This window comes from Myotis myotis, unplaced genomic scaffold, assembly GCF_014108235.1.
Source record: "Myotis myotis isolate mMyoMyo1 unplaced genomic scaffold, mMyoMyo1.p scaffold_m19_p_5, whole genome shotgun sequence".
In the NCBI taxonomy this organism is placed as follows: Eukaryota; Metazoa; Chordata; class Mammalia; order Chiroptera; family Vespertilionidae; genus Myotis; species Myotis myotis.
In genome coordinates this window covers 96,319,002-96,341,901 of record NW_023416357.1, presented here as the reverse complement: position 1 = coordinate 96,341,901, position 22,900 = coordinate 96,319,002, and the positions used below count along the sequence as shown (strand labels likewise).

General features: G+C 47.4%; 1 protein-coding gene across 1 annotated transcript in view; it reads left to right on the top strand.

The window, feature by feature from the left end:
- ABAT (4-aminobutyrate aminotransferase) overlaps nt 1-22,900 on the top strand; it is an 82,440-nt gene that overhangs the window by 29,112 nt on the left and 30,428 nt on the right. The window contains exons 2-4 of the mRNA XM_036310112.1: nt 12,981-13,093; nt 19,621-19,718; nt 21,728-21,757. Of these exons, the coding sequence (XP_036166005.1) occupies nt 13,024-13,093; nt 19,621-19,718; nt 21,728-21,757 (198 nt within the window). The 5' untranslated portion in view covers nt 12,981-13,023. The remainder of the gene's footprint in view (nt 1-12,980; nt 13,094-19,620; nt 19,719-21,727; nt 21,758-22,900) is intronic.

Here is a 22,900-nt window from a genome sequence, read left to right as displayed (position 1 = left end):
CTGATCATGTCCCCAGTCACGGCTTCCAGGAAATCTGTAACTTCTACCCAAGTAGAACTAATGCTGTACTCCCTCCTCTGCCTGTCCAACCAAATACCTTGTACCCTCCAGACCCCTTTTCCCATTTGCCCGCAGCTGCAGTTTATTTCACAAAGACTTAAAGGAAAATATTGTTTAAAATGAAACACATGCAGAGTGACTGGCCTGGAATCTTAAAATGTCAATGTCATAAAAGACAGTGTGGCTGAGAAATGTTTCCAGGTTAACAAGAGACGAAAGAGCCAAGCAGACAAAATGCACTGTGATGCTGGGGGGTGTGGAGCCTGGGTCCAGGGAGCAACAGCCAGAGGATGCTTTGGGGACTAGTGGGGGATGTGAATATTGACCATGTATTAGATATCAATGATAAACTTCCCGAGCATGAAACACTTTGTATCTCAGATAATTTGTGCAGAGGTTTTATAGGAGAATGTCCTTGTTCTTAGAAGAAACAGGCTGAAGGACTTGGGGATGAAATTTAACAATGTCTGCAACTAACGCTCAAGTAATTCAGAAGATAGATTATAAGATGATAGATAGATAGATAGATAGATAGATAGATAGAAAGATAGATGATGGATAGATAGATAGATAACAGATGTGGCAGAGTATTGACAATTGGTGGCGCTAGGATTATGGTGGTTGCTGAGCTATGCTTGCAACCTTCCTATAGTTGTAAAATTGTTTTAGTGCCCACTGTGTGCTGGGCACTCTGCCTGGTGGTGTGCATGGATTGCCTATTTAATCCTGAGAGGCCTGGGAATGAGGGAGCTCTATCATACCCATTTCCCAGTTGAGAAAACAGAGACAAAGCCAGAGTCAAACCCAAGACAAAGCCCACATTAATTCCAGCACCCCACTGTCCCCCATTATTGTGAAATTACCGAGGATAGCTCAACAGTCTGGTGCCTCTAGAAGAAACATTTCTGTTTTGCGTCTGAGTGACTTCAACTCTTTTTGTGGTGTAGAGGTTAAGAGCACTGAATCCAGAGCCAGCGTGGGTTTGTAAACTGGCTCAGCTACTTGATGGCTGTGTGTTGTCGGGCAAGTCACTTAACCTCTCTGTGCTCCCATTTCCTTTTGTTTCCATAAGGGAGAATACTAGTAACTACTTCGGAGGGTTGGTCTGAAAATTAAAGGCACTATTAATGTCAAAGGCTTAAAACAGGGTTTGGCCCAAAGTGATCAGTAGATTTCTGTTGTCACTGTTGCTGTTATTCTTCTCCTTGCAATCCCAGCACCCCATCCATTGATAAATATGGAGACCTTTCTCTTCTGCACCCAGGACTGGCTTGCTTTCTAGACCTGGCCCCTGGGCCGGTCCGGGCCTCTGGCAGGCTGCCTCTAAATGGGTGCTCCGGAGATCTCAGTGCTGGGGGGGAGGGGGGGCTGTGGGGGGAAGGGTGCGAAAGGTCAGAGGTCATTATCCCACCTCTTCCCCACAAGACTGCCCTCCATAACTTCCCTGTGAAACAGTCACGTGAGTGGGCTGTACAGACCTGCAAGGAAACACACGCCTGTTCGTGGGAGCCCACAAGCACAGGAGCTCGCCACAGCCTCCTAGATCCACTCCACGAGGCTGGAACCAGCCTCTTGTATTCTGTTTGTTTTGCATTGTTTTCGCCCCTCATACATGACATACATTATAGCTGCTCTGCGTGAGCCAGAAGGAACCCAGACAGGGAGTGTTTATAAATTCACTCATGGTTCCTTGGTTCTGGCAGCCAGGCGTTCGCACACCTGCAGAGCCACCCAGAGAGCTGACTGCGGAAGGGGGTGGTCTCAGTCCTGAGCATGGGATGGATCCTCAGTCATCTTGGTCCCCCTCCCGTCCTGCCCCCCCCCCCTCCAAGGGGGTGGAAGGGAAAGGACTGTTGCCATAGTGGCCTCAGAACCTAGGCTGCCTCAGTGGGACCTGTGGGCAGAGCATTCAGGTTCCGGAGTACAGCATAGTGTTGAGCCTTCTCTGAATGCCACATGGTGCTAGGTACTGGGAGTGTGGAGACTCCTTGGTTGCTATCGAGTTATGCTGATGACCCTCATCACAATGTGAAAATGTCTTCTTTGCTTATTTTTTTTTTAAATATATTTTATTGATTTTTTACAGAGAGGAAGGGAGAGAGATAGAGAGTCAGAAACATCGATGAGAGAGAAACATCGACCAGCTGCCTCCTGCACATCCCCCACCGGGGATGTGCCCGCAACCCAGGTACATGCCCTTGACCGGAATCGAACCTGGGACCTTTCAGTCCGCAGGCCGACGCTCTATCCACTGAGCCAAACCGGTTTCGGCTCTTTGCTTATTTTTTGTCTGTCCCTTCCCCTGGAACAGAACGCAGAGACTGCTGTCTGGTTCCACCACCCCAACCCGAGTCCTGCCAATTCAATATTGTGTCTTCAGGCAGCCGGCCATCGGGAAATAGCAGTGCCCAAGTACGAACCCATGAATGGATGGATGGATGGATGGATGGATGGATGAATTAAAGCACTTCACAGGCTATAGGGAGAGACATAGATGTGAACAGATTGCACCATTACAGGTGAACTGGAAAAGGATATGCATATAAATTTATGGGTAATCTAGACATGACAAATGTTAACAGTTTAAACTAGGTGGTAAATATAGTCAAGTTCATCTGATGTGTTTGAAGATGTTCATTTAAAAATATATAGATTGCTAGAGAAATACAGGTGAGTGGCATCTAACCCTGAATTGAGAGTCAGGAAGGCTTCCTGGAGGAGGTGGCCGGAAGTGACCTATGAAAAGGTGCACAACAGTTAAGGGAATGTAAACAGAAGGAGGGGGCAGAAAGGGACATTCAACAAACATAACCACATGAACCATGACCTGAAGGCAGGAAAGAGAAGAGTGTGTGCAGGTCAGTGTCAAGAGGGCAGGGAAGGACAGGAAGTATGTGAGGGTGAGGAGGGCCGTGTGCCCAGCCAAGCAGCTGGAGTTCATTCCCCAGATACTAGGGAGCCAGAGAATGTTCAAGCAGGAGAGCGACTGGGTCAGCTTTGTTACGTGAAAAACAAAATCGTTTTCATTTAAAGCCTGCGACTGTGCCTGCAACTCTTTTTGCCTGGGGGCTGGCAGGCTTTTTTGTACATGCCTCAGGGAGTATCACTTCAGATATTTGCCTTTTTTACTCAGCAAGTTTGTTTTTCCCTAAAATGATCAAAAGTCATGAAATGGAGGACTTTTCTCAAAGGAAAGGAAGGGAGAGAGCGCCTGCTGAGAGTCGAGGAACCAGGGAGGTTTGGGCTCCAAGCAGGATAAATTTCATCACAATTTATTTACTCTGTTATTTGTCTCTGGGAGGGCAAAGCATTCAGAAAGCAACTGATATTCTGCATTTGATTGACGCAGTAGTCACGAGCACTCTGTGATGGGCTCTCCTCCCCAGGTTCACGGCCCAGCTCTTTCCTTGGTACCCTGTTTTGTCCTCGGGGCCCCACTCCTTTCACTAAACAAGCTAAACAAGGCATTGTCGGCTGCACGTTCATGCTCCAGCCATCTGCCCTCAGTGTCCCGTGGGAAGACACGGCCAACCATTGTCTAGTGGGTGGTTACATTTTATATTTCGGGGAAAAACACGTCGCCAGATGGGGAAGTAGTGCTGGACGTGAGGCTCTCTGAAATCCACACACGAGTGCCATCCAGGAGGCCTGGCAGTTTGGCCAGGGTCACGTGATTGGCGGCCATTATGGCCGCAGCCAAAGCAAGAATGAGACTGGTTGAAATTATGATTTTTGGAAGCAGTGAATCAGGGTGCTTTTTCGTTGCTGTATCTTTGGGTCTCCCCTTTGCTGGCTCTCCTGCACCAAAATGTTTAAAGAATTGGCTAGCAGAATTAGGAGGCAAGAACAGATAGGCAAACTCTTTTTCAGAGATTAATGTTAAACACCCAGCGAGCACTGTCTTAAGCTACCTTGGAGCTACAAAGATGCCAGTTCTCTGGACCTTTCATTGTGTGGGACAGGGCTCCTCATGGGATTAGGGTGCCCGCACCCTGGAAGGGACAGTGAGGACAAGCGTTCGGGTGTGGGAGAAGTGCCAAGTGTGGGCAGAGACTGGAATTGTTCCATTAGGGCGATCACAGGCCCCCTTGCATGAATGTGTGGTCAGGAGACGAGGCTCTTTAGGAGGACTGTATACTGTGATCACTGTTGGTTTGAAGTTCTCCGTTCCCAGAAGAGACATGGGCGGGTCTGAGTCGTCTGATGAGGTTTCTGGGTAAGAACCAAAGCCACCAAACTGCTACTGTGCCAAGATGTTGGTCTTCAAGCCCAGACTGCCCTAGTTCTAACTTAACTCCACTGTCTCCAGCTGTGTGTCCTTGTGCAAGTGGCAGAACCTCTCTGAGTCTATCCCCTCACTTGAAAAATGGGAACAAACATTTGCCTTCCAACATTGGATGAGTGTGTTAAGCCTTGACCCAGTAGGCATTCATTCATTAAATTATAGCAGATCCTTATATACACGCCTCAACGAAAGATCCTTTGAGTTGCTGGGAAGATACTTCGAAGAGACTGTAGTAATACTATCAGGCACACCCCCTAACTCTGATCTCCAACACAATGCTTCCATGTCGCCCCTGTGCAGACCTTGAAGGACATAAAGAGCTGATGTGTTGCATGCTGTGGTGTTTGCATACTTAGCAGTTCCTGGAGTTCTTAAAATGGGTTTTTCTCTGAACGGGAAATGCATCTCTTCCAATCGAGTTGACCTTATTTGTCGGTTTGTTGCTGGCCCATGGGACGCAGGTTCCAGAAACAGAGCAGGACTTGGCCTTGTGCAGCTCGGTGTTCAGGGCTCCGCGCAGGTGCTCCGTAAAGATTTGTGAGCCTGAACAAACCGATTTTAAAGGCCGGACCTTCTGTGGCTTTGGCCTGGGGTAGCGTCTCTCTCAAACCGAACTCTGTTCTTTCTCTCCTCTCTTGTGGGGCCAGAAGTCCAGTTAGCTCATCCGCTCAAGGACGCTTCTTTCTGAATCTTTCCTACTCCAGAACAAAGGCTCCGTGTCTCACATTCATTGGAAACCTTGTATTTTCCTTTCCCCTTCACTTTGCTTGCTCACAGGCTGGGGGCCACGGCCTTCTGGGGATGCTGTATTCATGCTGTCTGCACCCATAGTTTAACTTCACCTCCCTCTTCCTGCTGGAGCCTGGGAGGACAGGCAGGGAGCTGGAGTGAACGGGGGGGGGGGGGGGGGGGTGGCAGATGCCTGAGGGTGGACCAAGAGGGAGCAGACCAGCTCCTCCCAGGGAACCTGGGCCACCGCACATGCCAATAGCTCTTCCCAGCCCTTAGGCTGTAGAAGAAATGCCTTCCCTCTAAGGTAGAGGGTTCTCTGGAAACTGAGACCGTGGCCTGCAAGGAGCCATCTTTCTCTGTCCTGTGTACGTTCTTCAGTTGGCCCTAACCAGGCTGAGTGCTGCCTGACCTCATGGGTAGGCTTCGTTCATCCCATTTGACAGATGAGGAAACTGAGGCCCTGATGAGTTGAACAACTTACCCAGAGTCATCCAGCTAGTACCATAGTATATAGCACATTAGGACCCAATTGCTGGCTCAGATGACTTTCTAAACAGCACCTCTGTCTTTCTTAGTCAACACTTGCCTGTTTCCAAGAATAGTTTTCCTCTCCCCTCATACAAGTCTCTGATGATTGTATGATGCCCCAAGAGGCAGATTATAGGAAATTAGGAATGCAAAGAGTGAGGGCTAGGGCCAAGCTGCAGAGATAGGCAGGGGAGGCTGCAGAGATAGGCAGGGGAGGCTGCAGAGATAGGCAGGGGGGGCGGCGGGAGCTGGGGGAGGCAGAGGGAAGCCAGGTCTGAGTTAAGCCTCTGTCCCAGCACCATCCATCACAGCCCCATGAATGGGGCCCTGTTAGCCATCGCAAAGGCCCAGGGTTCCAGCTTTATTGGTTGCCATGGCGACCCCTGGCCTTGGCAACTTTTGTTATCGTGTATTATTGAGTGTGCAGAAAAGCCAACGGCTGGAACTGCAGACTGGAAAGGAATGTCCCCAACCCCTGCCAGCACTTTTGTCTCTGCCCTGAGAGCAGATGGGAGAATGAGAGAGAGCATCTTTGGAGCCCCAGAGAGGCCTGGCGGGTCTGTATCTAGCCAGTGGTGCCTGCAAAGATTTCATGTTCACAGGGCAGCATAGCGGAGAGATGAGTCAGACACCATCTTCATAGGGCGTTTGTGGAGAGTTTACTACTTATCCAATGATTATTTGAAGCCAGGCACTGCTCTGGGGCTGGGGATACTAGCAGGGGCCCAAGTCTCCGCCAGCCCCTGAGGTAGGTTCAAGTGGTATTATCCCCATTTTACAGATGAGGAAGCTGAGGCACAGAGAGGTGTCCAGGGTCACACAGCAAGTAAAGGAGGGTGTTTTCACAGTCAACACCCTGCACACCATGTCCTCAAATGGCTACCCTGGCTTCTTCCTCCCCGTACCTTTCAAAGCGAGAACCCTCCATTTCCAGGGCCACAGGGGCTGTGCAGGGCTGGGTCAAGTGCAGGGTCCACCATCCACCTCTTATGATGGTAGTGGTCAACCTCACCGTAGGAGCTTCCCCGTGCCCAGAACGCATCCGTGTAGCTGTTCTGGGTGGGGCCCTGTCATGGGTGCAGAGCTCCTGTGAGAAATCAATGGCTTTTGAGCTCCGAGGCCTTGGGAAAGCCCATTACCTTCTGAGCTTGTCATATAGGGCAAAGTCCTCACTGACAGAAGTTACATGTGGAAGGTACATGGCACGTAGTAAGTGAACAAAACATGGCGGCCAATCCTTTTCCGACTTTTATTCTCCCTCCAGAGCAAACTGTAAGGGCTTATTTATATATCTATGTTTTCCCTTTCACCGGAATCCTCTCGCCCTATTGATTTAAACCCTGCATTAGCCCATGCTATCCCGCCCTCCAAATGCAGGAGGCAGATAAGAGGGAGCAGAGAGAACTAATTAGCATTTTAATTAAAGGGAGAGGGCTGGGGAGAGGTGGGTCCACCGGAGGACTCTCCATGTGGTTGCACCAGGGTGTTCCAACCTGTTCTGACCGAGACCTACAGTAAGAAACAGCACCGAATGTGTGAAACAGAAACTACCTCACTTACCATGCACTCTGACGGTTCCTGTTCTTTTAGTTATTGATTGAATTAAAGTTCTCTTGCAGTTCCGATTATGCCAAGGAAAAGAGTCTGTCGGAGGCTAGCCTACCGTTCACAGCTGTCAGTGCCTGCCAGGCTCCCGTTCCAGCAAAAGCTAGGACCAGGCTGAGGCCAGAGCCCTGGGCGGCTGACTGTACCCAGCTTTCCATGTAATAACCTGCTTGGATTTCATTACATTCTTTTCCTAATCACCTTTGTTTGTAGCAAAGGAAACTCTGAGGGAGGGGAGGTTGACTAGTGACTAGAAAAGATTCTTGGAAATACACTTTATTTAAATTTCAAAAGCAAATTGATTTTAAAGAAATATGGTAAGTAAATACATGATGTATGGTCATTACAACTGTGAGAAGTCACGTGCTGTGTAATGAGCCGTAAAGAACCCAGGGGGAGACGTAGGGCTTCTGACACCAGGAGCGCCAGCACCCAGCCTGTTTCCATTCTGATTTTGGCAGTGCCCCCAAAAGCACCCCCAACCCGGGATCCCCTCATTTCTCAGATCCAAGGCCCAGCAGATTGCAAAGGGCGTGGTGGGCGGTCTCCCGCCACTTCGGGGGTAGGAGTAGTGCGCCCAGGGTACCCAATGACTTCAGGTTGGGGGAGGGGAATATTGTTAAGTTGTTTTAACACAAATTTCAGACTGGCTGACACATTACAGATTTTCTAAAATATGTTTTTATTGATTTTTAGGTACAGAGGAAGGGAAATGGGGATAGAGATAGAAACATCAATGAGAGAGAGACACACACACCCATTGGCTGCCTCCTGCACTCCCCCAACTGGAGATTGAGTGTGAAACCCAGGCATGTGCCCTGACCAGGAATTGAACCATTAACCTCTTGCGTGGGACACCTCTCAACCCACTGGGCCACACCAGCCAGGCTGAGCTCACATGTTTTAATATGAATCCTCAGATCTGCTTCAAAAGGCCGGTGGTGCTGTGCCCATTTCACAGCTCAGACATGTTGAGTTTATTTGCTACATACATTGACTCTGGGAACTGTGCTGAGCTCAGAAAAACCCAACCCCCATTGTCTCGGGGTTTACACTTTTCTAAGTGCCATTGGAGTGTTATAGGCAAGAGAGTGATGTATGAATTGTTCTTTAAAAAGGTCAGGGGCCCGCCGAAACCGGTTTGGCTCAGTGGATAGAGCGTCGGCCTGCGGACTGAAAGGTCCCAGGTTCGATTCCGGTCAAGGGCATGTACCTGGGTTGCGGGCATATCCCCAGTAGGAGATGTGCAGGAGGCAGCTGATCGATGTTTCTCTCTCATCGATGTTTCTAACTCTCTATCTCTCTCCCTTCCTCTCTGTAAAAAATCAATAAAATATATATATATAAAAAAAAAAGGTCAGGGGCCCAATAGAAAATGGATGGAAAGAGAGCAAGAGAGGAAGCCGAGGGGCCACCGAGCACATCATTGCCCTCGTCCAGGCGAGCGGCGGTGGCAGCCTGCACCAGTGCTGCTAGGGACTTGCCCCCACGCACGCACGGGGCCGCAGGAACCCGGGCACCCACCGCGCATGCTCCGGCAGCTCTGCCTTCCCTGTGGCCAGCTTGCATCTGAGGGGCTGCAGAGCATGTCCGCAGGGAGAGTCTGCTGCATGCTGGGCCCCTTTCCTCAGCGACCCTAGAACCGGCCCCTTAGCTTCCCTTCCACCGCTCTACCACTTCACGCCTGAGTCCTTGACCATTCCACGTCCTCTCGCCTTCAAGGCTTTGCTCAGGCCTTACCCCCCTTTCTTCTGTGCCTTATTGGCGTCGTAACTCCGCCAGGATGAATCTCTGTGTGTTCCCAGGGCATCGTGCTCATACCAGCAGACAGTCATGATTCCATTATTCTATTCTGCCTTATAAGAATTAGCTGTTGACATTGAACTGGAAAATTTTTATGTACTGTACATATCTTCCCAGGTAATTTTAAGAATTTATTGGCATGATGGGTAAAGCCACCCAGTATATTAAATTCTCCCATTCTCCCCCCTCACTCCTCTGCCACTAAATTATGAGCTTTGGAAAGAGAGAGCGTTTTATTCATCCCATTTCTCCTGCGTCTAAATAATGCAGTGCCTCGCCTGTAACTGGAGCTAATTAATCTTGTTGATTGAATTAATGGGCCAGAGGAAGTGAACAAATGGCGTGAACTCTTCGGATTATTGGGAATGTGTGGTGCTAAGAATTAATGTCCGATGGAGGTCAGGCTTTGTTATAAGGTCAGTTTCACCTGCGGGCCACCAATGTGTCATGGAGAGATAGGTCACAAAGTGGCGTTTTGAAATTGAAAGTGTGCGGTGTGACTCCCCCTTTTGCAGAGCATTCAAATTTGAGTACTCTGAGATTCTCGAATTTTTTAAAAACCTGGTTAATGTCAATTGAACTGTGCGGAGTCAAGTGCTCCTGTTTGAGACAAACGGTTGTAAATGAGAGCCAGCAACTGCACTTTCTATATAGTTACCGTGCTGCTGCATTAACAGGCTTGCCTTGAGTTGAATATTCTGGAATAGATTTTAAAAATCCCTTGAGTTTTCAAGGAAAGAGTATGGTTTCCAAGCCCTGCCTTTCTCAGTAATATTTCCCTCTGGAAAAGGGCAATACACATTTCTTTAGAACAAAATCATTTGTATTCATCAAGCTTCATATCTACTACCATTAGGTGTTTTGTTATTTGCCGAATTAATTGAAGTGCTATAATGAATGGGCTTTGGGGTCACACAGTCCCACGCAATCTTCTGACCTGACCAAGGCCAATACCATAACCCTTTCCAACTTCCGTCTCCTCATTTCTGAAATGCCTGGGTGGTTGAGCGGATTGAGGGGGATGTAGTGCCCCGCAGAATCTCACCCAGAACCACACACCAGAGCCACTCCCACCTGCAGGAATCCCAGTCCCCCAGAGAGAGAAGGTTTGCTGGCCTGAAGTCTTTGTCCTCGGCTGCCCTGCGGGGCCTTTCTCCACCTGCGGTGCTGGTGCTGAGCGGAAGAGGCACTGTTACTCCCAATGCGCTCCCAAGATTTGGGGCTGTCAGTCTGATAGTCTAACCGTGCTATTAGCTGGGTCGCTGTTTGTAAGCGACAGAAATCCACTGAAGGTGATGCAAGCAAGCCCCATAGGAGGGAGGGTGCTTTCTGAACGTTCTTACCAAGGCACTCTCAGGGTGGGAACACTTTTCCCTGGCTCCTCATGTTTCCTCCCACGTGGAGGGGCCTCTGTGAGCCAAACACTCTGGCTCTCCCTGTCCTCACCCACCCACCCCCAGGGAAAGGGGAACTCAGGTTCACTCACTAGTTCAGGAGTGAGTGGTGCATCCAATGCCAAGCTGGGTTGCAGGCTTGACATGGGACCAACCAGTCCCCTACCTGCAGGACCACTTCTTTTCTCCGACGCTGCTTCTCTCTGCATATTCTTCTCCATCCAAAGACCCTGTTTGAAAGCTGGCTCCTCTCAGCCGGTCGAGGGTAGTTGATCCACAGCTCCCTGGACTGTGGCCCAGCCCGGTCCAGTTCACCTGGGCCAGGGGGTCCCACAGAACAGACATGGCTGTCAGGTCTGCACCCCTGTTAACAGGGGGGGCGTTGTGAGAGTGGGGAGGCATGGTGTGCTGCACCCTCCCCCCTGGGCAGCCTCCATTGCCTCATCTGTGAGATCAGGTTAATGATGGCAGCCACCTCCCAGGGCTCTGAGGATGAAATGGGATGGTATCTGCAGCACCAGCCTGCACATAGGATTTCTCAAGACATGATAATGGTTAGAGGACAAGGACTGTGACCATCTAATTGGCCCCTGTACCCAGTGCCTAGTGGAAGACCCGCACATAGGTGCACCATGAATATTCACAGCATGAGTGAATATCCCCAAGTCAATGCCTACCACCTCCCTCCCTCGTTCACTCTTTGCTTCTAATAATAAGGCCTGATACCTCATTAGCTGTGAGGGCCCTGGGTTGAGGGTGCTGCCGCCATTATCCAGAGCTCCGTGCTAGGCTCCCACCTCACCTGTTTCCTCACCTGTGCTGCTAAGCCCACGTGCACCAACCCATCGTCCTTCCTTGTTCCGTTCTGCACGGCGGGGTCTCTCTGGACCTGTGTCCATCGCCTCTAGTTGATGCTTCCTACAAGCTGCCATCAAGTTGGTGCTCAGTGGAGGGCTTTGTTGCAGAATGAGTGGATGGACATCACCCAGGCAGTGTTTGGATTCAGTGCAGTGGTGACGTCTGCTGACTCAGTGGCCAAACAGATCTGAGTTCTGTCTTCAGGAACACCACTTAACTTTGTGCCTCCGTCTCCTCATCTGTCAAAAGGGGACACTTAGCATTGTTGTGGGTGCAGATAATAATGACAAATATTAGTAGTCCTGTATGTAAAGCGCTTGGCACCATGTGCGACACGCAGAAAGGATTTGGGAAGCAGCGTCCACAAGTAGCAGTGAGAAGCGAGCGCTTCCGTCATTGTTCTGAGATACAACACAATACGATTGAAAATACAGGTTCCAGATAACAAAGCCGGCATTCAGCAAGAAGACGCACAAACAGAAAGATGCAGAGAGCATGTTTGAATGGTGGCTTGGGGTGGGGAGGGTGGGCGGGGGGTGGGGGGGCGGCTGGGGGCTTGTGGAGGAAGAGGTGATAAAAGGAAAAAAGCAACAATGGGGGCTTGTTCCCAGCCCATGATGCAAAAGGCAACCAGCAAAGCTAAGCTCAGGTATTTGGGGGCGTGACTCGGGAGCAGTCTGGAGGGAATCAGCCCCCCGCCCTGTGAAGTGGGAGCTGAGAACCCTGACTCCTGGTGCTGGGTAGGCTAACTCTCCAGTTTGCCCGGACGGGTCCAGGTTCAAATTGGAAAGTCCCACATATCAGAACCCTCTCAGTCCCAAGCAAACTCAGGATGGTTGGTCATCCTGAAGACGTACACCCACAAAATGGTCCACCAGCTGCTCCCCTGCCCACAGGGTTCCCACGCAGCCCAACGCCCTATAGTCTGCGTGGGAACAAGGCAGAGGGAGCACCCGGCCTCCCACACCGACGTCTGCCCTGAAGTTTCCTCCGTCCTGGTCCTTCCATCGTGCAGAGCACAGACTTGTCAGCTGCCCCAGGTGCTCGCCTGCAGCGGCATCTCAAGCCACCTCTACCCCCTCTCTGTTTTACCACCTAGAAAATGGGGTGATCATCCCACCTGGTGTTAAAAATGAAAGAGCCTTTCAAAGTGAGAGGCAGACAAGCATGTATTTGAAATCAGTAAGAACAGCTATTTGGGACACACCCACGGATTCGGGAAGGAGTGCAATAGTGTTCCGATTCAGTGGGCATCTATGAGGGGGCACGGGGACAATTGCATCAGCAGAAGGAAGGCATTTCTATCGGCGGAGAATGTTTTTACATTTCAGTCTGGTATTCATATCTGCTTTCTTGGTATCTTTGCAAGCAGTGTTCTCGGGAAACGGGGTTGCTTCCGTCTCCATCCAAAGGTTCTTGCATCCCATTCTAACATTCCAAGAGTTGAGGCATGAGGCGTGCAAGGCAGTTTCTCTGCAAGGCAGCTCCGGCTCCGTTTTAAAGTGGCTCCACTTATTTTATTTTATTTTTTATTTTTTGACACCGGGATGTGGTCAAGGCCAAATGAAGATGACTTACAGTGTGTATTCCGTCTGAAAGCAGAGGGTTTGCTGTCAGAAGCACCTTCCACACTCTGAGGGACGTGGAGGGGGTGGGATACGTGGTCGGAGGGGGCGTGGTCTTCGCTGGCCTAATTCTGCTCCTGGTTCTTTCAGGGGGAGCGTGTGAGGGCGGCCTCTGTTCCCGAAGGAGGGGATCATGGCCTCCATGCTGCTCACCCGGCGGCTGGCCTGCAGCTTCCAGCACAACTGCCGCCTGCTCGTGCCTGGTAAGCTCTGGGGGTCATGGCGGTAGCAGGAGCATGATCAAGACTAGGGATTCTGAGTGGGAGAGTCCTTGGGGACAAAGGCACTGGCCGGCCAGTGCTTCCGGGGCTATCCCATCACCCCCATAAAACGCTCCCCATCACCCCCTGCCCTTCCCCCATCTCTGCTCCCCAGGCGGTCAGCTCTGCAGTGGGCAGAGAGCTGATCCACCCACTGGCCCCAGCAGCTAGAAGGGCCCAGGCTGTTCCCACAGGGACCATCAGGCAAAACGCACAACTCGAACTGCTGCCAAGAAACAAAGAAAGTAACGAAAGTCCTTGTAATTGATGTAAAGGCTAGCTGTGCTCAATGGCACTAGACGAGGTGGCCTCTCTGGAATGTCCCACCCCCACTTCCCTCTCCCTCACCTCCCACACCCCACACCCACCGCCTGCTCATCTGCCCTCCGTCTCTCTCGGAGGCTCCCCTTTCTCTCTGCCTCACTGAGTTCAGGCAGCTTAGCCAAGTGAGCTTCATCGGGGAACACCCTGCTTGCATGATCTCAAGAGGCCCCCCTCCCAGTGGTCCCAGGAGGACAGCAGGAGTGAATCCCATTCCGCAAGTGAGAAAACTGCAGCTCAGAGAAGCAGAGTCACTTGCCCAAGGTCACACAGCCACGTGGATCCATGCGGCTCTGAGAGAGGGAGAGGCTAGCAGTGACCTCCCTTCGCACACCTGTGTCTCCAGGCTGTCCCCAGTTCTCTGGGAGCCCCATGCTTGTCATCACAGCGTCACCTTATTGTTGTCAGTCCTGTCTGCCTTCTGAAGGCAAATGGCTGGCGTGTCCTTGGTTTGCATGTTTGTATCCTGGGTGAGACAATGTTTGCTCCTCTCCCGGGAATATTAGCATGCTCTCTACTTTGGGATGATTTTAGATATACAGAGAAGTTACAAAGGTAGTACAGAGAGAGCCCATACATCCCTCACCCAGTTTCCCCCTTGTTAACATCTTACATCACAAGGATTCTCTTGCCCTAGCCAGTTTGGCTCAGTGGATAGAGCGTCAGCTTGCGGACTCAAGGGTCCCAAGTTCAATTCCGGTCAAGGGCATGTACCTAGGTTGCAGGCTCGATCCCAGGCCCTCCCTGGTCAGGCATGTTTGAGAGGCAACCAATCTCTCACATTGATGTTTCTTTCTCTCTGTCTCTCCCACTCCTTTCCACTCTCTTAAAAAACCAATGGAAAAATATCCTCAGGTGAGGATTAACAAAAATATAAATAAATAGATAGATAGATAGATAGATAATAAATACCAAGGATGCTCTTGTCCCAACTAAGAACCTGACCTTGGTACATCACTGTTAATGGAACCCCAGCTTCTCTTTGGATTTAGCCAGTTTTCCTCTTTTTTCCCCTTTGTCCCAGGATCCAGTCCAAGTTTCCTCCACATTGCATGTGGTCACATCTCCTTGTCTTTTTGCTCTGTGACAGTTTTGCAGTCTTTTCTTGTTGTTCTCCACCTTGGTAGCCTTAGTAGGTCTGTGGGATTTGTTTTGTTTTATTTCATCAAAAGAGAAGCATGTAAATGCTTATCCATTATTATGTTAAAAATAAAATGAAACCAGAATAATCCAGGTCTAGTTTGCACCAAGTAGGAGGGAGAGTCGTGGGCATGGAAGATTCATTCGTTCCATAACTAATTCTGTGGAGCCACCTCCTAGGTTCAGAGCACTGTGCTGGTTGCTGAAGATACACCAGAGGAAAGAGAGCGTGGCCCCTGGGGCACTCCAGCCTGGTGGCACACGTGGCTCAGCCTTTGAAGGTCATCCTCAAGGACATCTGAGCCTTCCTCTGGAGGAATCAAGGAAAGAGCAATGGATTAAGACTCATAAGATTGGGCTACTGGCTTCATCCCCCACCTATTAACCCAGTGAGCCTAAGCAATGGGCAGAACTCCAAGCCTCAGTTTTCCCATCAGGAAAGTGGGGATGACAATGATAATCCTCCCTGCTTCACAAGTTACTTGTATCTAAAGAAATGGCTCCTGTGAAAACACTTCAAATTGATATTTACAGTACGGTGGGGAGTGTCCTAACTCCCATTTTACAAGCATGGATGTGGAGACACAATGCAAAAAAATAGAAGGGGCTAAATCGGAGTTACTCAGCTCTGCAGTTTTTCGGCTGGAGTTGAATCTTTGGCACACTTAATTCAGAAACTCAATGAGTGTTTTTTTTCTTTTGGCCTATCAATTTGGCATCTCTATTATGAAGGATAGATGATGGATGGATGGATGGATGGGTAGATAGATAGACTGCCTGGAGACAAAGGCACTGGCCAGCCTTTGGGTTTTTTTAGAGTTTCTTAATAATAAAACACAGTGTTGGCAAAGTTACCATAATATGTGCATTCTCATACTCTGCTTATGGGCAAGTAACAATAGGAAAATGGTTTTTTAAATTATAGGAATAATAGTTTATCCTTAACCATTTAGCCCTTGCCACAACTCCATCAAACAGAGGAAAGTGAGGCTCAGAGAAATGAAGGAACTTGCCCAGAGCTAGCAAGGGGCTGAGCCAGGCTTTGAGCTGAGCCAGTGTGGCCCCAGGACTCACCCTCCAACACTGTGTTAGTTACCTATTGCCACATAGCAAATACCCCCACACTTAGCTGGTTAAATAATGTTTATTGTCTCACAGTGTCTGTGGACCTGAACCCATGGGGCTCACCTGGATCCTCTGACTCCAGGTGGCTCATGAGGGGGAGGCTGAGCTCTTAGCTGAGGCTGGTCTCACCCGAGGCTCACAGTCAGAGCTGCGGGTCCCCTTCCGCGCCCACTCGTGTGACTGCGCGGGTTTCAGGGCTGCGTAGACCTCTTCCTAGAGCAGAGCACCCAAGTCGGAAGCCACAGCCTGGGGCCACCCACCATGTGCAGATGCTTCCGAGTGTGTCTCCACCCATCCGCTCGCTGTAAAGCCACTGCACTTAAGGAGGCTCATGGCCTGAGACGGTGCTCCCATGGCATCGTTTCATGCCACCCCTAACAATGTTTATAATCTTACGTTGACAAGTAGAATATAGAGACCAGGAGACTTGACTGCAAAATGGTTGTCTCCAGGCGGTGAAATTAGACATGGTGTTTTTTTCCTTGCTGCTTATGGCTAGTTCCTCAATGATCATGTTATCACAACATAAGGGGGTGGACAGTTGCAGGGAGGGAGATAAGATTGTTTATAAGAGAAGCAGAGCAAACAGCTCCAGGTGAACTTGGCCTTGACTTTGACCTGGCTCACATCTTGCTGTTTGGGGAAATGACATTCATTTATTACTCTCAGCAAAAAGATCAAGAGGATATTAAAAACGTTTGATGGCTGTTTTTATAGTTTGGAGTTAAAAATTGACTGTGGCTGTCCCCTGGGCACTGAGGGTGGCGAGTCTCACTGCTGGGCCCAGACGGCTGGGCTGGACTTACCTGCGGGACCGGTCTTGTGTGTCTAGGCAGACCCCTGCCTCCTGGGTGTGCTGCCTTACTTATGAATGAAAATACTGGATCATTCGATATTAACTCAAATGTTTTTTTGTTCTGCTTCCTGTGCTTCCGATAGTAATTTGCTTCTGGGGGAAGCGAGTTGTTTTGCTGCAAATGTTTCATTTCAAAGACCTACTCTAGATGGGATCAAAGAGGCCACCTGTTACATTCCAATTACCTAGGAAAGGAGAGGTCAGGTGGACAAACTTCCAGTTTAGCCACTTACCAGTTGTGTGACTTTGGGCAAATTAATTGACCTTTCTGAGCTTTGGTGTCTTCTTTTGTAACCTGCGGATAACATCTCCCTCCTTGGAAAGGGATAATGCTTGTAAAGTGCTCTAGATAATGCCTGGTACAGTCCTGTCTGTGCTTGATGATGGATAGATGCTTGGGTGACTTGGTATAAGAGATCCAGAAAAGGCTTCCGTGACCATTCAAATCTTCTTTTCTCTTGTGGTTTTATATCATCATTCAGCGAATTAAAAGGATGTTATATATCATCATTGGTATTGTATTGGTGTTTGGTATTTGATTGTATTGGTATTTGACTATTTTTCTCTATAAAATTAAAAATTGAGATATAGTAGGAAAAGCAGAAGTATTGACCTGGGTTCAAATCTTGCCTTTTGCAACTCACTAGCTCTGTGACCTTGGGAAAGTCACTTTCTCTGATTCTCATTCAGAAAATGGCAACAACACTACCATCTCACGAGCGGGTTGTGAATTAATTAAAACTAGAGATGACAGTGTGCTGGTGGGGCCTGCCTAGCTCACACGTTAGCTTCCCCATCTCTCTTTGTCTGATAGCGCAGTTGCCAGCAAGCTTACCAGGCTCTGAATTTAAGGGTCTCTGCCCAGTAGTCTTGGCCCTCTTCCATCCACACCCACTAAGACTTGGCACAAAGTAGGAACCATTGAAGTTTTTGGAACAGACCCGTCTGCCTTGCACCTGGCCCTCAGCATCCCTGTCCCGTGCCCGTCAATCCCTGCTCTCTACACGCCTCTCCCTACCCCACCTCCCAGCTCCTGTTTGCTCAGTCTTGGTATCATCAGGGCTTCAGCTCCCACTGCCACTGCCTCCATTCCCAGCAGTCCCACTTCCCAATTCCCAAGAAATCTGAGTGCAACAATGAGATATCAGGACATTTTCTGGAAGAAGGACGGGAGGGCTTGCACGTCCTCATTTGGAGGACTGCTTGCTAGTTTCAAGCTTTTTGCTTTCCCCCTTTGCTGAAACCAAACAAGATCAGCACTAGTTACGAGCTATTTTATCCAGATATGCAGCCCTGTTTTCTGCAGGTCTAATTGGAGTTAGCCTTGACTAGGAACCTGGAGTTATGGCCAAGAAAGAGATAAACAGTTGAGTGTATATAAAAAAAGTCACTAATATGTCCCATGACCTTTAACGCTCTACTAATAGAATCAACTCTTTAGGAATTCCCTTTTCATCTATAATAATGAAAGGGTAATATGCTAATTAGACCAGACGTCCTTCTGGGCATCATTCCAGACGTCCTTCCGGATGAAGCCGGGCCGGAGCGAAGCCGGTGTTGGCAGCCAGGGAAGGAAGGCCTAATCTTGCACAAATTTTCATGCATTGGGCCTCTAGTTTTAAGATAAAACAGAAGACAACAAAAACTGGTTTCTTCATCCTTAAAATAAGGGTAGTATTGGGTTTTAATTGACTTTACATTCAAAGAGCAACATAATTAATTACACTACATAATTAATTTGGAAACCTTTTTTGATATCCAAAGCAATTATAGAAAATTATGAATGAATTTAAATATGTTTTCTAATATCATGGTTTTGTATGGTTTGGCAAACTGGGTGTGTGTGTGTGTGTGTGTGTGTGAGAGAGAGAGAGAGAGAGAGAGAGAGAGAGAGAGAGAGAGGCGCTAGCACATGCAGTAACAACTCCCCCTCAGCACTGTGTAAAGATGAAATGAGATCACATATGATTTACATGAAGTCACTAGTGATTCCCTAGTTTGATGCAATTATGGCAACCCTAGAAGAGTAACTAATATTTCTTAACCACCAAATATGTACCAGGAAGATAAAGGAGACCAGGGACATTAAAGGGATCTCTAGGGCAGCGGTTCTCAACCTGTGGGTCGCAACCCCTTTGGCAGTCAAACGACCCTTTCACAGGGGTCGCCTAAGACCATCCTGCATATCAGATATTTACATTACAATTCATAACAGTAGCAACATTACAGTTATGAAGTAGCAACGAAAATAATTGTATGGTTGGGTCACAACATGAGGAACTGTATTTAAAGGGCCAGAAGGTTTGAGAACCACTGCTCTAGGGATTACTGATTGTAGATTGCAATTCATTGCACACTTCTTGGATTCACCAAGCTGCCTTTCACTCAGGGACTAAGGAGATGGGGAGTTTAAGGCTCCCCTCCACGTCTCAGCAACATGCTGACCTAAAAAGCCTCATGGGGTTAAGCCTGGGAACTCACACACCCTCTATATAACTTTGCTCGACATCTGCAGGGCATGGGACAGCCCACGACACAGAATTTCCAAGTCCAAAATGTCAGCAATGCCAAGGCTGCGAGATTCTGGTCTATATACATTTGGATATAGATTGAATTTTTACAAAATTTGGATGATGTTCTAATCTGATCGTTCACATGCTAATACCCCGGCATCTTTGCATACCCATAAATATTAAATATGTCTATCTTAAAACTATTAAAGGATGCACAATATCCCATTGTTCATGAAATGGGGGCTACATCATATTCTGTTTAGCTACCTTCTATTGTCAGACATTTAGGTCATTTCTCTACAACATCACTGGCGCTGGGCTTTCCCATTTTTAAAAAATCCTCAGTGTTTTTGTGGTGCCCAGGTCTGGCCAGACTCAGTGTTCTGGGGTGGTCTGGCTGGGATGGGGTTGAGGTCCGGGGACTGCCTCTGTTGGGAACACTGGGCGTCAGTTAGGGCAGAATTCTCACCCTACCTGCTATCCCCACGGGCCCTCATTCTCTTTGTTTCCTGCAGGATCCAGGCTTATCAGTCAGGCTGCAGCCAAAGTCGACGTGGAATTTGATTATGATGGGCCTCTGATGAAGACAGAAGTCCCCGGGCCTAAATCTCGGGTGAGTTGAGCACACCTGAGTGGGAGTTTTGGAAAAGAGCAGAAAGGGTCAGTGAGGCAAGAACACAGCCAAACGTAGGCACTGTTTTCTTAGCTGCTTTCAGAGATTTTACGACTAGAGATCTGGGACATTCAACGAGGCCATTCTGCTATAAGAAGTCAAAGAAGACTTCTCAGAGGAGATGTATCAGTACCTGCTGCCACAATAATGCTGTGTAACAAACAGTCACAAAACCTTAGTAGCATACAGATTGCATCTAGGGGTAACTGGGAGTTGGCCAGGCAGCTCTGTTGGGCCCACCTTCATGCCTGGGGAATGACTGGCCATCAGTTGGTCTAGGCCAGTGATGGCGAACCTATGACAGGCGTGTCAGAGGTGACACGCGAACTCATTTTTGTGGTTGATTTTTCTTTGTTAAATGGCATTTAAATATATAAAATCAAAAATATAAGTCTTTGTTTTACTATGGTTGCAAATATCAAAAAATTACTATATGTGACACGGCACCAGAGTTAAGTTAGGGTTTTTCAAAATGCTGACACGCCGAGCTCAAAAGGTTCGCCATCACTGGTCTAGGCTAGGCTAGGCTTGATCACTGCAGTGAGTTGGCTCTGTTTTATGTGTTTCTCATCCTCCAGTAAGTTGGGCTGGGCTAGTTCTCATGGTGATGGCATAGGAGAGCATGTTATAACCCTCTTGATGCCCAAGCCCCACACTGGTCCACCATCACTTCCACCTTGTTCTTTTGGCCAAAGCAGGTCAAGGGCTGGGGCAGAACATCCTACCAACAGTGGAAGAACATGGCAAAGCTATATAGCACAGGGCATGGATAGTAAATGACCTTGCACTTGACCTTGAAGGACGAAAAGGAGGAATTTGCCAAAGGAGTGCATTCTGTTCTAGGCAAGGGGAATGGTATGTGGAGAGGCATACAGGGTGACAGCACATGGTGTCTGAGAGACATTGGGTAGCTCTGAATTCCTGGAGTAAATGTCAGTGTGTGAGATGGAAGACACAAGTTGAGTGATGATGGAGACTGGAACTTTTACTCAAAGAGGCTACAAAATCTGCATCTGACACATTTTGGAGGCTGACTAACCTTGATTCTGTGAAGTGATGTGCAATACTGTGTCTAAGGTTTGCACTAAAAAATAACAGTGTAAACATATTTAATACAAATAAAATTTTTCTTTGCATATTTTGCAATTTTCTCCAGTGTCATTTTTTAGTGTCAAAAGATACCCCCCTTTTGTCAGTGCAACTATTTATAAATCCAGAAATCCTTTTCTGATAATGATTGTAGTTATTATGGAGAGTGTCTGCTCACAAAAGGAGACTTTCCCACACATATTTCTATTGCGAAGTGGTAGATTTTCGTTTAATAGTAATGAAATGTTTGGGGAATAATTTTTTAATATTTTAATATTTTCTATTTTAATGTGGAAATATATAATTTTATGACACTAATTGCCAAAGTTTATTTCATATTAAATTATTTTTAGAGGTTAAATCTTTATAATATTAAAGCAACTGGTGTATAATTTCCCAGTTTCCATATAGAATTACACAGCGGTTTATAAAATATCTGGATTATACTGTAATTATAAATGGGTCTTTGTGTGCAAATTTATATTTTTCTGTTGATTTTATTTTCCTAACATGGTGTTAAAGCCTTTTTTCTTCTAAATAAAAAATAAAACCCATGCTTTTATGGACACTAGGTAAACGCTTTCAGCTTAATTTTTTTTTGTTAAATATTTTAGTTTATTTAATTATGCCTAAATATCCAGTATGTCCATTGTAATGATCACTTAACTGTCAGGAGTAGTTTCCCACCAACGATTTATATTAATCAATTTTAAAATATTTATAATATCGTTGACTACTTAACTATGAAGTTATTCGCATAAAGGGAAAAGCAGCCCCAAGACTTGGGAAGACCTGAACGATTTTAAACTACTTTGAAGAGTGTGTCCTTGCTGTAACGCTCTTGCTTTCCTTGCCCGCAGGAGTTAATGAAACAGCTGAATATAATTCAGGTAAGTGGAGACGAGGCAGCATTCCTTCCATTGCTTCTCTAGTACAATTTAGCTGAGGGGCACAGATGCTTTTCTGTGCTAGCTCTTTTCAAAAAGGAAAAAAAAAAAGTTATTCAGAACCTTTTTTTCTCATTTTCCTTGTGATTTCTTCTTTCACTCATTGGTTATTTTTGTGTTCTTTGATTTCCACATTTTGGTGAACTTCTCAAGTTTCTTTCTGTTATTGATGTCTAATGTCATTGCATTGTGGTTGGAAAACAGATTTTGTGTGTTTTCAGTTCTCTTAACTGTATTGAGCCTTTTTATGGCCCCGCATATGGTCTATCCTGGAAAATGTTCCATGTGTACCTGAGAAGAGCGTGCTCTGCCCTGTTGCTGGGTGGGGTGTTCTGTGGGTACCGGTGAGATACTGGGTTAGAGCGTTGTTCACGTCTACTTCCTTGTTAACCTTCTGCCTATGTTCTGTCCATCATTGAAAGCCACGTATTGAAGCCTCCAGGACATAACAACTTTCTTGTAGAACTATTCTTTTTATTATTATTATTATTATTATTATTAGGTTTTTCACTTCAGGTTTTATTTAAGAAATTAGAACTATTCTTGTAGAACTATTTCCCCCTTTAATTCTGTCCATTTTTGCTTCATATATTTTGGGGCTCTGTTATTAGGTCCATGTATGTTTATAATTGTTGTATCTTCTTAGTGGGCTGACTCTTTGTCATCATTAAATGCCTCTCTACTTCTGGGAACATTTTGTTGTTGTTGTTGTTCATTCTATAGTTGATTTTGTCTGATTAGTATAAACCAGTGGTCGGCAAACTCATTAGTTAACAGAGCCAAATATCAACAGTATAACGATTGAAATTTCTTTTGAGAGCCAAATTTTTTAAACTTAAACTATATAGGTAGGTACACTGTTATTAACTTAATTAGGGTAGTCCTAAGGCTTAGGAAGAGCCACACTTCAAGGGGCCAAAGAGAGAGCCGCATGTGGCTCGCGAGCTGCAGTTTGCCGACCATGGGTATAGACCATTCCAGCTTTCTTATGATTGCTGTGAGAATCATGTTATCTTTTTTGTTGTTGTTAATCCTCATCCAAGATATTTTTCCATTGACTTTTAGAGAAAATGGAAGGGAGGGGAA